Here is a 16,450-nt window from a genome sequence, read left to right on the forward strand (position 1 = left end):
TGTAATTAATCTTATCTTTATCTAGACAATTTCAAGTTATCCAAGCGCAAGATGTTACACCAACAAAATTCGTTTACTTGGTGTGTCTCTATAAGCTTAGTGGGATTATTTTGTGTTTCTGTACACACTCAGGAATGTAGTGTTCGTGTTCAAATGCCCGTTTATGCAATGGCTTTAAAAGCCGACCTTCTCAACACAACAAAATGCGGAAAAGAGTTGCAAAACTTCCGAGACGCTGTTGATCAACAAATACTGTGGAGTTTAAAAGGTAGGTATTCTTAATCGTAATCATATTAATACTTGAACCTTTAGATCGTAAATCGAATTATAAATTAAATAAGATTTATATTTTATATAAATAAAACATTTTATATTTTTATATAATAATGTTTTATTTATATAAAGTACAAATGTTTTTGTATTTATAAATTTATAATTATATAACTATATATATTAAAAGATCTATATCAGTCACAACGATTCGTATAGTTCCAAATAATACAATAATTTTAATTTTTACAATCTCCAACATAAATTGTGCGCCGAACACATATTCGTCGCATATCCTCTCTTCCAAGAAAAACTATAAAGCTATATAGGTATTTTATTAAAAATAACACTTCAGCCGTGGTTCGAACCTGGATTTCCCGCATTCCGTATTGTCCTACCACTTCGATCACCGAGAAATGTGATGATATTTTTTCGTGATAATCAATATAAGCTTTTCCGGGGAGAGAGGATCTTATATATGTTTCTAAAAGTATTAATATTATATATTTAGGTTTTATGACTATGTTTCAAGTCCGATGAACGTGCGGCGCGTAGTTAAATTGGAGATTTTGTAAAAATTAAAAATTATTATTCGGCTCTAAAAACCACTGTGACTGACATGGGGTTTCTAATTTTGTGTTTTAATTTTGTCATTCCGATTTAATTTATTATTGTTTACTTTATATTTTTTATGTAAAGTAAGGGTTTTATTACTAAAAACGATGCCATCAAAATAAAGCGTTATCCAAATTATTCCAATTATATTTGTTAAAATCTGAAATATTTCGTAAAATATATTTTGTGCAAAAAATTAATTTAAAGACATAAAATCTTAAAAAAAGTATTTTTCAAAATCGTGATACACTTAATACACAATAAAATGGACATTTAAAATAGATAAAATAAAATGACAAAATGAGAAAATGAAATGCCATGAAGTACTTGAGTCGAATAAGACTCAGTACTAAATAAGATCCATTTTTAAATTTATCGTTTAAAAACGTGCTTTATGCCTATATGTTTAAAAGGCCATAAAAAGTATGTAAGGAAAAATGAGTTAAGAAATTAAAATTGATAGAACACGTTTATTTAATGTAAAAAAAATTTGTAACAAAGTAGATAAATAAAGCGTTTTTATGAAAATTTGAAGTATATATAATTTTATTATTTTTATTGTGGTTTATTATACCATATTATAATATTATTCAACTTCTAAATTATACAAAAATTATATCTATCGATTTTTTGGAATAACTATATCTTTTATAGATAATGCACTCATTAAATAAGGCGCATTTAAATATTTATTATGTAACAAACCGCTTCCGCGCGACCCCCCCCGACGGACCGGTCACCGTCCGCAAAACGCCGGCCGAACATCCGCCGAGCGTCACACAAGGCGCTACGCGCCGATAAACGACTTTAAACGCGCCAATACGAGCAGCGAGGCATCCGCGCGTCGCGGCTACCGCGCCGCGCACGCGCACCGGCCCCAAACCGGCACGCGCTAGCGACGTGCTCACGCGCCTCCGTCCGCCCACCACGCAACCGATCTCGAGCGGCGGGGACGCTGGCTCCGACACGAACCGAACCGCCACCGAACGTTCCCGACGTCTCGAGATGCGGGTATAAAAGCGCCGGAGCAGCAAGATGCTGGGCTTCTTCTCCGCCAACTGCTCGGACCGCTACTCCGCCGACTAGTCTCCGAAGAAGTCTCCCGAGGTAGTCCTGGGGTCAAGAGTCTTGGCCTCTGTCGAGCGTTCTCGACGGCTACCGCTTTCGCACCCGTCTCTCCTCGCCGAAGCTGGGCTCAAGTGTCTTGGGCTCAGGCAAGCGTACTTGCCCGACCGGCTTTCCTCGACACCGATCCGATCCTACCACGGCGGCTACAGAAGAACGGGGTAAAGCGTCTTTGCCTCCGTCGAGCGTACTCGACGTAGCCGTCGCATCCTGCCTGCGAGCAAGATCACAACACAACCGCCGCGGATTTAAAGAGCCGCTCAGCCGAGCGACGTCCCGCGCCCCGCTACCGTGCTGGCGACCGCGAAAAGCCGAGCACGCGACCTCGCAAGGCCGAAAAACACGGGGCCGCCCGCGCGCCGAAAACAAACGCCGACCGCGCAAACCACGCACCTGCCGTGGGAAGAAGCGGCAACCGCGCCGACGACGTTCCCCGCGCCGAACCCGTTGCCCGACGGTAATCCTCGATCGCCGCGATCAAAATCGTCACCTCCCCGCGCACGATACGGCCGACGACGTATCGGCGGTGACGCACCCTCTGTACATATTAGCTGTAAGACATTTGTATTCGTCACTCAATAAAACCTGTACCTATTTTACACGTTCAAACACACGAGTCTAATTCTCTCTTAACCCGGATCGTGCCCTGGAATTCCCGACGAGCTACGTCCGTGCGCGATATCTATCCAAGAAAAACGGGTTGTTACAATTATTATTATTTGTTTATTATATGTGCGGCTTGCAACAGAAGATAACGATTTTCAAACTGCTAACTTAAAATAGCATAACAGTTATAGAAATGTTTATACAGTTTTTTTAAAACTATGTAACTTTTCTTATAACTGCCTTGCAACTCAAAAATGCAGATGGTTAAAACGTCGTTAAAACGTTTATACCAGACGAATAACATATAATAACATATAATATCATGGCATTGCATATAGTATAAATAAGTTTTCGCCGTTTTTTATCAAAAATTGGGCATTTATTGTGAAAGAACGATACCTAATGTTTTATTCGAAGTATTGTCTATCGCTAGCCACTTTTTCCCATCTTTCTGGCAGCATACGGATACCGCGTCGGAAGAATGCTTCATCTTTTGAAGCTATCCACAAATTGATCCCCAATTTTTTGTATCTTCATATGATGTGAAGTGTTGCTCAGACAGACCATGCGCCATCGATCGAAACAGGTAATAATCAGAAGGAGCAATGTCTGGTGAATACGGCGGGTGGGGTAAAACTTCCCAATTGAGTGTTTCCAGGTAGGTTTTGACCGGCGCCGCAACATGTGGACGAGCATTATCATGAAAAAGAATAACTTTGTCGTGTTTGGAGTAGTAGTGGGCACGTTTCTTCTTGAGTACTCGGCTCAATCTCATCAATTGTGTTCGGTAGAGAGCCCCAGTAATGGTTTCATTCGGTTTGAGCAACTCATAATACACAACACCAAGCTGATCCCACCAAATACACAACATGAGCTTTTTTCCATGAATGTTCGGTTTGGCTGTCGATGTTGAAGCATGGCCAGGTGGTCCCCATAATTTCTTCTTCTTTTATCGTAGTGGATCCATTTTCATCACCAGTGACTATACGATGCAAAAAACCCTTTCGTTTATGCCTGGCAAGCAGCATTTCACATGTGAAAAATCGGCGTTCAACGTTTCTCGGCTTCAGTTCATATGGAACCCAGTTTCATTGTTTTTGAATCATTCCCAATGATTTTAAGCGATGTGAAATTGCTGGTTGAGTCACTCCTAACGTAAGTGCAAGTGCTTCTTGCGTTTGGCACGAATCTTCATCTAATAATGTTTCCGCGTCTTCGTACACTTTCGGCCTTCCGCTACGTTCTTTGTCTTCGAAATTCACGTCAAATTCACCGTTCTTAAACTTGTGAAACCACTCACGGCAACTTCTCTCACTTAAAGCAGCCTCATCATATGCTTCTACAAGCAATCGATGCGCCTCGGCTGCAGATTTCTTCAAATTAAAGAAGTAAATCAAAAGCTCCCGCAAATGACGCTTATTCGGCTCAAAACTCGACATTTTCGCACGAAAAAAGATATATGATGCTGATACAAAATCGCTAATATTTTAAGGTTATGTTGTTGCCAGATATCCAACCTTACGATATAACGTTTTACAACAGACAATTTCAACCATAACATACTAGTGGCGCCACTTTTTGTGAAACGGCGGAAACTTATTTATACTCCTAATATTATGTATTGTTAAACAGGTATCTTTCAATCAGTAGCTATTTTAATCAGAGGCCGAAGAAACTACTACCCACATAGAAATTGACCTCCAGTGGATGTCCATCGCCCTTCCATACCTCCATGGGACGTCTATCTCCATGGTGGAAGTCAGATGGACGTCTATTAGAAGTCCATGAAACTTCCATAGCTCCATTGGATTTTACTTCCATCATGGAAGTTAGATGGACGTCCATTAGAAATCCATGAAACCTCCATAGCTCCATGGAATTTTACTTCCATCATGGAAGTCAAATAGATCTCCATTAGACATCCATCCAACCTCCATAGCTCCATGGGATTTTATTTCCATCATAGCAGTCAGATGGACATCCATTAGAAGTCCATGAAACCTTCATAGCTCCATGAGATTTTACTTCCATCATGGAAGTTAGATAGACGTCCATTAGAAGTTTTTAAAACCTCCATAGCTCCATGGGATTTTACTTCCATCATGGAAGTCAGATAGATCTCCATTAGACATCCATCCAACCTCCATAGCTCCATGGAATTTTACTTCTATCATGGAAGTCAGATAGATCTCCATTAGACATCCATTCAACCTCCATAGCTCCATGGGATTTTACTTCCATCATGGAAGTCAGACTCCTTTAGACATCCATCCAACCTCCATAGCTCCATGGAATTTTACTTCTATCATGGAAGTCAGATAGATCTCCATTAGACTTCCATTCAACCTCCATAGCTCCATGGGATTTTACTTCCATCATGGAAGTCAGATAGATCTCCATTAGACATCCATCCAACCTCCATAGCTCCATGGAATTTTACTTCTATCATGGAAGTCAGATAGATCTCCATTAGACTTCCATCCAACCTCCATAGCTCTATGGGATTTTATTTCCATCATAGAAGTCAGATGGACGTCCATTAGAAGTCCATTAAACCTCTATAGCTTCATAGGATTTTACTTCCATCATGGAAGTCAGATGGACGTCCATTAGAAGTCCATAAAATTTCTATAGCTTCATGAAATTTTACTTTTATCATAGAAGTCAGATAGATTCCGTAAAGCGTATAATGCGCATGACGTTATTCTTGTTGATCACTAGAAGTTAAACAAGGATAAAATGTTATATTACGTATATCATGCGCTCTCTTTACGGAATTTGATCATTATCTCTTTATCAAAACAATTATGCAACTAATTTGTTTATAACAATTATAACAACTATGACAATTAAAAAGCGTCATATATGTTTTTAGTAATTTTTTGGTGAATCGATTGGCGTAATCAGTTCTCCTCTACAGTCAGTTTTGACAATTTGTTTATAACAACTAATTGCAAAATTAACTTTGGCAACGGGCTTTTTACGTCATTAATGTTTTTCATGCTTTGATACAACTTCTAATTGTTGTTTTTGACTGATTTGGCCATGGGCAGAAACAAGTTTTAATTATTTATATAATTTATATTAAAAATATCTAAGGCTAAATAAACAAAAGGTTAATAAGAGTGTTCGCGCGATACCCAAGACGCCAGTTTTTCTCTGTTCAAATCAGCTTTACTTCAAATATAACTTTTTATTCAATCTCACAAGTGTACGTTTAGCTCAGTGTTAAGATACTAGGTTATCGTTCCGAAGATCTTAGGTTCGAATCCCGTCGGCGCCGATGCGTTTCAAAAATTTATAAAATAATACGTAATTGTAATTAGTAAATTAAAATGTTATATGTGAAACAGTGAATACAGATTAAGCTATAAGAATAATAAAATTTGTTTAAAAAAAAATTTTTTTTACCGTCCATTAGATATCCACTGAAGGTCCGAACCTCCACGGTACACGTCCATTAATAATCTAAGTAACGTCTGCTGAGACTCCATAAAGCCTCTACTAATAATCCACGTGACGTCGGTTTGTCATCTACTAAGACTCTATGAACCCTTTATTAATGATCCACGTAACGTCTAATGGACATCCGTTGTTAACGTCTAATGGACGTCCAATGGACGTGCGCAATGCGAAACTGTGGATGCCTAGTGGCCGTCCATTGGATGTCCATTGGACGTCCACTGGAAGATCCGAACTTCCACGGCAAACGTCCATTAGACGTCCATTGGAGGTTTTAGTTCTATGTGGGTAAATATTTTTTACAAAAATTAAAACATTTTAAAAATATATATCGTATTAAATCCGCCATTTTATATTTTGTATCTGACTTCAAATTCGTTTTAGCTGTTAGCAAAACTTCCAGATATGAAATAAATAATCGTACAAATATAAAAATTCACTTTAAAACGTGTAAGCCAACGTTTTAACGAATTTTGCTTACTTTGAACCTTCACGTCTCTTAATAATACGATCAATTTGAAAATTTTTTGTGATTAATATTTCATACTAAGATATTCAGCACACAATTCAGTTTCAAAATCGCGGGATCAAAAATGGCTAAAATACCACCGATTTTGAGGTCACTCTTTCAATATAGCATAAGATAAAATGCAAGAATTGTTTGTTTATATTCTTCTACATAATTAATCCTACATAACATTGACTTACATAATTAATTGAGAATATTAATCTCAGCTCGCTACCCTTATTTCCTTTATTAGCACGGGGATGTCTAAAGATGCTTATTTAACGTTTCTTATAAAATCTTGAAATTGTCACCCTAGTATAATGGTCAGAATACGTTCCTGAGCATTCAAAATGGATTTAAGATCATCCTAAAGACATCTTGTGCTATTAGGTTTTTACTTATATTCCCTGTCACTCATACAGGTCTGTGATATCATATATCTTTATCACTCTAGATTTCTGAACAGAAAGCATATTTTTTATTTTGTAATAGGTGAAAATGATACTTCACAAAGTCAAATAAAGACAAGAAACGAGATCCGAATTAAAAATATTTTTTATCAAATAATTAAAATTATTCAAAGAAATTAAAATAGCCTAATTTTATTTTTAGTCTTAGATTCCAGTGGTGGATATAAATCCGGCTTCTTTTACGGGAATAATTACTGGCTAGGTAGTCGTAGTCAGTGTCTAGATATGATAAATAAAAGCACAACGATCTTACCTCGGGAAATATACCGCGATAATGATCTGCAACAAGAATTTCAGCCTTTTGAAACCAACTATTTTGTCGCTCATTTTAGACATAACAACACCCTTCAATATCGTACATATATGTTTCAACAGGTAAGATTATAAAACTATTATTTGATATCGATAAAAGGACGCTCTTTTTAACATATAGTTTTATCCTAGGATGTGATAACACTAGGATTATGTCTGCCATCATCCTGCTCAATAAATAATATAAGTTTTATTTTGGGAAAAATGTTATATGACAGAGTTAATTTAACATTTGATATATATTCCGCTGACCTCAATCTGATTCAGGTTAAAGATTTAAAATACGATATCAAACAACTATCTGGTGGTGCGTTATTTTTATCTGGTAAGTTTTAGGAAAAATAACAATTATTTTACATAATAATATATATAGCAAGAATATGTAGTAATATTATAAAAAAAATTTTATTTTTACCTCTTACAAGAGTATAAAGACTAAATTATGGCAATATTCTATTTACAGTTTAGGTTTAGGATTTTGTTTCATGACAATAATTGGAACGATATATGATGTATTCATCCATCAAGAAAATGTAAAAAAAGATGAAATGAATAAATTGGATGATAGTAAGTGTATTGAATTAATACTGCTCAAAATTTTTACTTTGTCACTTTGTTTTAACTGAACTATTATTTTAAATAAATAATGAGTAACAGAATAACATTTTTTACTATAAGGGAGAGTGGGCTAAATCGGGTCGTGTTCCAAAAAGAACCTTTTTAACTTAAATTAATACTGTTACGTCCAGCCTTAGGAAAGAAGTATTTATTAAAAAGATATCTGGGAGTTGGGTAAGGCAGGTCAAGACGCAACAAAAGCTTTTCTCGTGGCCGCACTAAAGGGACGTGAGTCACAAAGTCGAACGCACTTTCATGACTCTGGAATATGGATCAGCGTATAATGAGACGCTTTAACACCTATTTCCAGGAGTCGTGCGATCGTCGGTTTGAATTTGATCTAGAGAGTCTAATCTCTTTAACTCGCAATTCTCTCAAGCGCGATCTACGAGTAATATTTAGGGGACGAGACAAGATGGGGTAAATTAAAGAAAATAAATTTTACCAATATGACTTCCTGTAAACATCAATATAAACGTATATTTCATCATTAATGTACATGTACATAATTGAGTACAACTGATGTACATCATTAATGTACATAATTGAGTGATTATTATACAACACAAAAAAAATTGACATTCAGGAAATTTATTATAATTCGGTTTGCCGCAGTTTGTTACAATAGTTGTGTTAATTTAAGGGGAATATTTAAACATATTGGTTGCAATGGTTGTGTTAATTTTAAGAGAATAATTAAATATATTTTTGTTACAAAGATAGTGTTAATTTAAACATATTTTTAAAATATTCTCATTACAATATTTATATCAATTTTATACTAGTGATAATATTTATCAATAATTCTTACAATGTATTTTATATATGGACATACTTTTAAGTCTTTTATTATTCTATAATTTGTTTAACACATTGGGAGGAGACGGAGTATCGTGATATTATCATGTCTGTCATAACATTCATTAATAGATGTGAATATGTATATTTTCTTGCATCGTGTTAAAAAATTAAAAAAAGAAGTAAATTTTTCTAAATTATTGTATTATTTAAAAAGTACTAAAATTTGAAAAGTAATTGATTTAGGATAATTAAAAAGTGTAGAATTTAAAAATTTCAAGCGTTTCGTGATCACTTGTAGAGATTTATTGTAAAATTTGTTCCAAAGTTTGAAAGGACTCGTGTCCAAATCGAACTTTTAATTCGAGATTGCAACTTGATCGCAGCACTGGTGATCAGCCGACCAAATGTAAACTTATAAACGTTAAATTATAATAGTACAATATTATGAGTTATCAGACTCGGAATAATTGAATTTTATTTATCTCAACTCTAATTATATAATAACGATATCATAACGTGACTGGAAAACGTTTAATTATATAATTTTCATTTTAAAATAAAATTTTTGCTTTTAACTATTAAATAGCTTGTTTTTACTTAACATTAAAAAAAATACAATTAAATCTTTTAAAATTCTATTTAAAAGTCAATAAAAATAGGTTTATCCAACTTGGACCACGGATAGTTTGATTTGAAACTACTGCACCGGTGCCAAATCGAACTGCGAAAAAAGCGTTTTTACATTTTTCATTATAGTTCAATACAGGTGAGAGATACGTCAAAATGGTCTGAAACAAAAATGAAGGGAATTAAATCTCAAACGGCACCTTCGGTTTTACGATCGGACTTTATTTGTGCCTTATAGAGCCATATAAAACTGCGAATAAATTTGATTTCACCCACTTTCCCTTATCTTGTGCATGGCTTATTCGCGCGCTTAGATGAATTTCTCTTGCTTAAAATTATTTTTATTCTTAAACATTTTTATTTGTACGTTAATATTAAAAGTTTCAAATTATAATTTAGGTATGAAAAATGTATCCAGAGAAGTGGAAATAAAACTAATTAGAAAAGTATTAATACATTTCTCCGCTTATACAAATACGAGGGAAATGTTTAATGCAAAATTAAGTACTGGCACAATACCAGTCATTGAAGGCTTAAAAGTTCTAAATATGTGTATTATAATTGCATTACACAGTATATATTTTGCTGTAGATTCTTTCGGCGAGTATTTTGGTTTTTTCTACGTAATGAACAATTTTTCATTATACTCTTGTTTTACTTTTTGCATATAATGAAAATTGATTTTCGTTTGCAGACAATACAGTATGGTTCTGGAGAAATATGGAAAATTATGGTTTTTATTTGATCCATTGATTGGAATTATATCAGTAGACATTTATTTTTTTGCAAGTGGATTTTTGGTGGCTCATTGGTATTTGAGAGATAAAGCAAACAAAATTCTGATTAAGCAAATTCAATATAGAGAAAAATTAAATGAACTTTTCAATATAGTAAAAAGATTTCTTCGGTATGTTTTTCTATTATTTGCAAACAACAAGAAAACAATAATAATTCTAATAAAATTACTGATTTAATAAGTGAAATAAACATATATATTTGTAATGTAGAAAGTTTGAAAATCAATTTTTTAATTTTAATAATTGAGTAAAGAATTGCTCTTTTTTCTCATTAATAATTAAAATTTTGTTAAGGTTGACACCAGTTTATATAATGGTATTAGGAATAATGCAAGTAAATTCAGAATGGCTTGATAAGACATCACAAATTTATATGAATGAGAAGTCGCACGAAATTTGCGCAAAGTACTGGTGGAGAAATCTTCTATACATAAATAATTTCTTTGATGTCGATACATTGGTACGTACACGTTTAATTAAAATCGTCTTAAATTAAAATAATAAAATAAAAATACGATTAAACACAAAACTTTTATTCTAAAATCTTTTATTACAGTGCATGAGTTGGAGCTGGTATCTAGCTGTCGATATGCAAAGTCATGTAATCGTTTTAATGGTATTAATTTTATCAACTATGTAAGTAACCAAACAATAGATTGTAGGGGAGACTGGGGCTCAAGAGGCAAAGTTGGCATTGCGTTCTATTTATGTAATTATTAGAGTCACTTAATTGACTCTAGTACTTATAATGGAAAAATAAAAAAGTTATCGCAAAATATTTCTTTTATATCATATGTTTCGATGCTTCCAAGGTAACACATTTTTCTCTAAATCTTAAACTTTATTTAAATCAAATCAGTACTCGTCCTAGTCTCCCCTAGGGTATTGCGGCTTTCATATATATTTAAATAAATATGTATTGTAAATTTTAGGTATTTCTATGCCGCTGTTATAATATCAGGTGCGCTTTTAATAGGCTCGATTATTTTTACTGGCTATACTTCATATATTTATGAATATGTTCCCACGTAAGTTATTTTACACACTCGTATATAAATAAAAAGGTAGTATTATGGCCCATGTAGGTATTGTGGTCACTTGTATTACCTCCGTTATTAGCCTTCCATTATTCTCGTGCGACAAACGAACATAAATACTTTCGTGCGAACGCTGCGTTACGTCTGCATATGTATCGCTATATTAGTTAGTTATATTATAGTTTTCTTAGATCACACTGAGTTGATCGTTGAAAGAAAAAATAAATTAATCAAAGAAATAAAAATAATAAATACAGTCCACGTTGTATCAACACAGTCTTGTAAAAACAAAACAATGTAACGCTCGGTTCGTTGATAGAAAATTAGTGAGAATACGCAACGGCGCGTGTCGTGTCGATTGTACATACGTATTTGCTTTCATAATCGCCGCACTCAGATGTACCATACGTTAACATTTTTAAAGTCTTTAATAAAAATTTTATTAAACAAAGAATAACCGTACAAATATAATCTAGATTATCTAAAAATTATAAGTGAAAAGTTAAAAAGTTATAAATATATATTTTATATTAGATCTGTGCAATTAAAAAATTAGATGTGACTTGAGCGTTTGCCTGATATGAGACCTACGGATAGTTAAGTATATTTAGTGAATATTAAACAAATTCCAGTAATTACTTTAAAAATTATTTGTTTAACTGGCAGCGTTATGTAGTAACAATAATATACCAATATTTAATATAATAGTCGACTTTTGTTACAAAATATTTTTACTTTCGAGCTTTTTGAAATATTTTAAAATAGAGGAAAAACGGCGGGCGTGGAATATATCTAGGGTGTTGAAATATCATGATACCTTGTATAATGCGCGTTGAATTCTAAAAGCAATTTAACCATTAAAATGATTTTGTTACAGTATTTAACATGTGTTTTTATAACACAGTTTACTATATTAATTCGCCATATTACATCTGGCATTTCGATTTTTGTATTTTTGATATCCGTTTAATAATCAGCAATCTCGAAAACACATAAATAACAGTAAGTTTCAAGCAAATTCGGTCGATTATGATAATTTTGTTCGCTATATTGGATCCATCATTTTAAATTTTTAACATTGGATTTGTAATCAGCAAGCTTGGATGGTAGGTGTAGTTTTCAGAGCTACATTGTGCTGCAACGGATTAACTCAAATTTGCGAACAATATCAGTGTACTTTCATTAGCTTTATGATTCCATTATTATTTGTTAAATTAAAACTTTTAATTTATTTGTATAATAGTCTTTATTAGCACCCTTGTTTCTTTTCGACAAACAACGGAGTAATATCACTGTATTTTTATAAATAACATTCAGTATAACAAATATGTTACAAAGTTTGAATCTAAAATCTATTGCAAAACACTTTAAAAAATATAAACGTTAGGTTTCAATTTTATTATTTATTAACAAAGCTATTATACGAAATGTAAATATACATATAACCATAATACTACCTATTCTTCTCTTTTATTTTGTCTCTCTCTCTCTCTCTCTCTCTCTCTCTCTATCTGTATACATACATATATGCAGATACACACAACATACATACGTACATACACACGTACAGTAGAGTCTCCTTAAATTTGGCCCCTCTAATCTTTGCATTCTTTCACACATACTTTCACAAACACTAATATTATACTCCTTCCTTAACAGAATACCCTCACCACAACACGAGTCTACCAATCACCGTGTACTTGAGCGAGCAAAGTACACGGTGATTGGTGGACTCGTGTTGTGGTGAGGATATTCTATGACTTTGGCATTCCGCTCTTATCGTCCCATCAGTCAAAATTAAGGAGACTTTACTGCATATATATGTGTACACACACACACACATACACACACACACACACACACACACACACACACACACACACACACACACACACACACACACACACAAATATACATATACATATGCATATATATATATATATGTATGTATGTATGTATGTATATATGTATATATGTATATATGTATAGATGTATATATGCATAAACTTGTTTATTGAGAAATTATATTTATCAAAGTTTCTTATTGTTATAGACATCATGAGTTGTATAAACTCGCAGGTGTTCTATACATTTCACCATGGACGAGAATAAATTCATATTTTATTGGCGCAGTTACAAGTTATATTTTAATAAAATTAAATTATAACTTGTATTGGAAAAAAGTTAGTATTATCTTAGTATATTAAAAAAAAGTAGATATTGAAATAATTATGAAATATATAAATTATTATAATTTCTTATTAGTTTTGTGTAAATTTATGAATAGGGGAGTGTAAGCTAAATCGGACCAAATGTTCCAAATTAAACACTTTTAATTTAATAAATGTTTAATTTAATAATATATAGTTAAGTAGATTTGCGTGTAATTTATAACGTAAAGTCTTTATAAAATACTACACATGTAACAGCAGTTTGACAGTTCTCTGTCATAACATTCATGTAATAGACGCAAGAATGTATTTTCAGCCATCGTGCAAAAATTTATTTAAAAAAAATTCTTGTAAAGTATTATTTAAAAGCATTAAAATTTTAAAAAATAATTGATTTAAGATAATTAAAGAGTGTAGAATTCAAAAATATCTATCATTTTATGATCACTTTTGTGCTTTATTGAAAAATTTGTCCCAAAGTTTGATTGGACTTATGTTTATCAAACTTTTACATCGAAATTGTTATTTAATCGTAGCAATAATAATCGGCCGACAAAATCTGATTCTGCAAATGTTAAATTAGTAAAATGTTATAATTAATATATGTTTCAATAATTTGTAATGTGTTTTATAGAAAATCATAATTCTATGTTGGTGCTGCTTTGGTCTTGCCAGCGCTTTGAATATTTTCGTATTATCTTGGATTTATAAGCGCTATTTGTCCATTTTAGTTATTGCAATTTATATTGCTCTACAAAAAACACTATGGGCTATTGGCATAGCATGGATTATAATAGCCTGTACTACTCAACATGGAGGTTAGTATTTATTAATATGTAAATTTATATTATTAAGACAGTGTATGTCTAATGTATAATGTCTAACGTATAATATACAAAAACACACTCACCTACACACACACACACACACACACACACGCACGCACACACGCACACACACAATATACATATATTGTAACGAAATCATAAGTATTGTACATCGGTATTGTACATCGGTGGCGAGTCGTCACATGCGAACGCGCACTCATGCGTTGTCGACCGTCCGATCGGCAGTGGTCATGCGCAGAACAGCCCAGCGACAGTCTGCATACGCCTCGCTAGCCGAACGCTTGTACTCTTCCCCGTTTGTTAAAGATACATCTTTTATAAATTAATTCGTTACAATATGTATATACATACAGGGTGTCTCAGAGTCGTAGTGTATTGTATTATATTTTAAATTCTATTATAATTTAAAAATCTATCTTTTTATTATCGTATACTTGTTTTGTTACAGGCATTGTTAATAGAGTACTGTCATTCAAAGGCTGGATTCCTTTTAGTAGACTGACCTATTGCGTTTACCTCTTACATCCTATAATTATACGATCGATTAGTTCATACAGTGAAACATCAAATCATTATGAATTTCTGCCGATTGTAAGTATACAAATATTAAAAATTTTAATATTAATAAACAATATATTAATTTTATTTGTTCTTTGTGTCCAGGTTGTTCTATCTATAGGATACGTTGTGATCAGTTATTTTTGCGCGTACCTATTATCTTTGATAGTGGAAATACCTTGTCTCCTATTAATGCAAACGTTCATCCGAAAGCGTAATAGAATAGTTAAAAAAGTGTTGTAATTTTAATATAAACATGTAACTACTATAGGGGCGAAGGGGGGTGACAATGGATTTGTATCCCATTTGGAGCAGTCTAATTAATGAATAGAAATAAATGTAATATAGAGCTAAATAAACAATAATACACATTATTGTAATTTTATTGTAATATCATTACAATCCTATTGTAATCCTATTATAATACCATCCTCATAAAATCTTCTCTTAAAAAAAATTTTTTTATATACAATTATATAAAGGTTGCGTTTGCGGAGCTATTGCGTCATTTTATTCTTATTTTATGTCTAATAACCAATAAAGATAAAATGACGGAATAGCGCTAATATTGCGCATTACAAATACAGCTATAATTATATATAGGGTATCTGACAATTAATGATAAATCTCTCGCATGCAGAACGGGGGCCTAACATTACGCGCCGTTTCTGCGTAGCCGTTGTCGCTCCCCACAGTAAACACCCCGCTCTGCGCGCTTGGCAATCTCGATTGCATGCTTGGATTTGGCGGCGGACGGGATTAATTCGGAATTTTTATTAATTTATAACTCGTTAACTATTGCGAGGATCGTAAAGTAGTACAGGATGACTTTTCGACTCAATTTGGTCCATTCTACCTACATGCGAGAAATTTATCATTAATTGTCAGACATCCTGTATAAAAAAAATACATATATATATATGTATTTTTTTTATATAGGATGTCTGACAAATAATATATATATATATATATATATATATATATATATATATATATATTCATGATATATAAATATTAACAATAAGAAATAGACAATTGGGCCTTTTTTTGAGCAGTTATTATTCCACACAATACTACAAATTTGGAAAAAATTTTTAGAAAGATTATCAATTGTAAAACCAATATATTCAAAAATTATCAATTATAAAAACGGAGTAAAAATTAGCAAATACATTCAAACGCGTTTCGGCTACATCGGAACCTTCATCAGAATCCGAGACGAATAATTCGACGGCGGGAATCCACGCGTCGAACCAGTAAAGAAATATTCCGTTCCTTATTACCAGGATTTATTCATTGCTCTCCCAGCGGAAGCCTCGTTCGAAGTTACAAGTCGTTATAGCTGTTTATTTTTCGGAACGACCTCTTGCGAATGGGAGAATGCTGTTCCGATATGTAAAACGGATCGTTTCGGAAGATGTGAGAAAAAGTGTGTGTTTAGAATATTCGCTCGTTAATTTATATCCTCGCTTATCCTCACGCTTTTGTAACAACAAATCAAAGGAAACACTGCTCTGCGTGAAGCTGTTTCTTTTTTAATTGGTTATCGATAATCCGCCTTTATGAATACATAACTTATATTTTTAGAATGATTATAAAATATTTTCAATATTTTTTCTAAAATA

At 33.1% G+C, this 16,450-nt stretch overlaps 1 protein-coding gene across 1 annotated transcript; it reads left to right on the plus strand.

Moving 5' to 3' along the window:
• LOC113003436 (nose resistant to fluoxetine protein 6) lies at nucleotides 1-15,205 on the plus strand. Its single transcript, XM_039459264.1, has 12 exons — nucleotides 1-268; nucleotides 7,199-7,431; nucleotides 7,501-7,693; nucleotides 9,544-9,553; nucleotides 10,109-10,321; nucleotides 10,506-10,671; nucleotides 10,768-10,847; nucleotides 11,144-11,239; nucleotides 13,302-13,452; nucleotides 14,054-14,237; nucleotides 14,716-14,858; nucleotides 14,931-15,205. The coding sequence occupies exons 1-12, from the start codon at nucleotides 52-54 to the stop codon at nucleotides 15,066-15,068; spliced, it is 1,824 nt and encodes a 607-aa protein (XP_039315198.1). The 5' UTR covers nucleotides 1-51; the 3' UTR covers nucleotides 15,069-15,205.
• Nucleotides 15,206-16,450: the final 1,245 nt, after the last annotated feature.

This window comes from Solenopsis invicta, unplaced genomic scaffold (assembly GCF_016802725.1).
Source record: "Solenopsis invicta isolate M01_SB unplaced genomic scaffold, UNIL_Sinv_3.0 scaffold_131, whole genome shotgun sequence".
Lineage (NCBI taxonomy): Eukaryota > Metazoa > Arthropoda > Insecta > Hymenoptera > Formicidae > Solenopsis > Solenopsis invicta.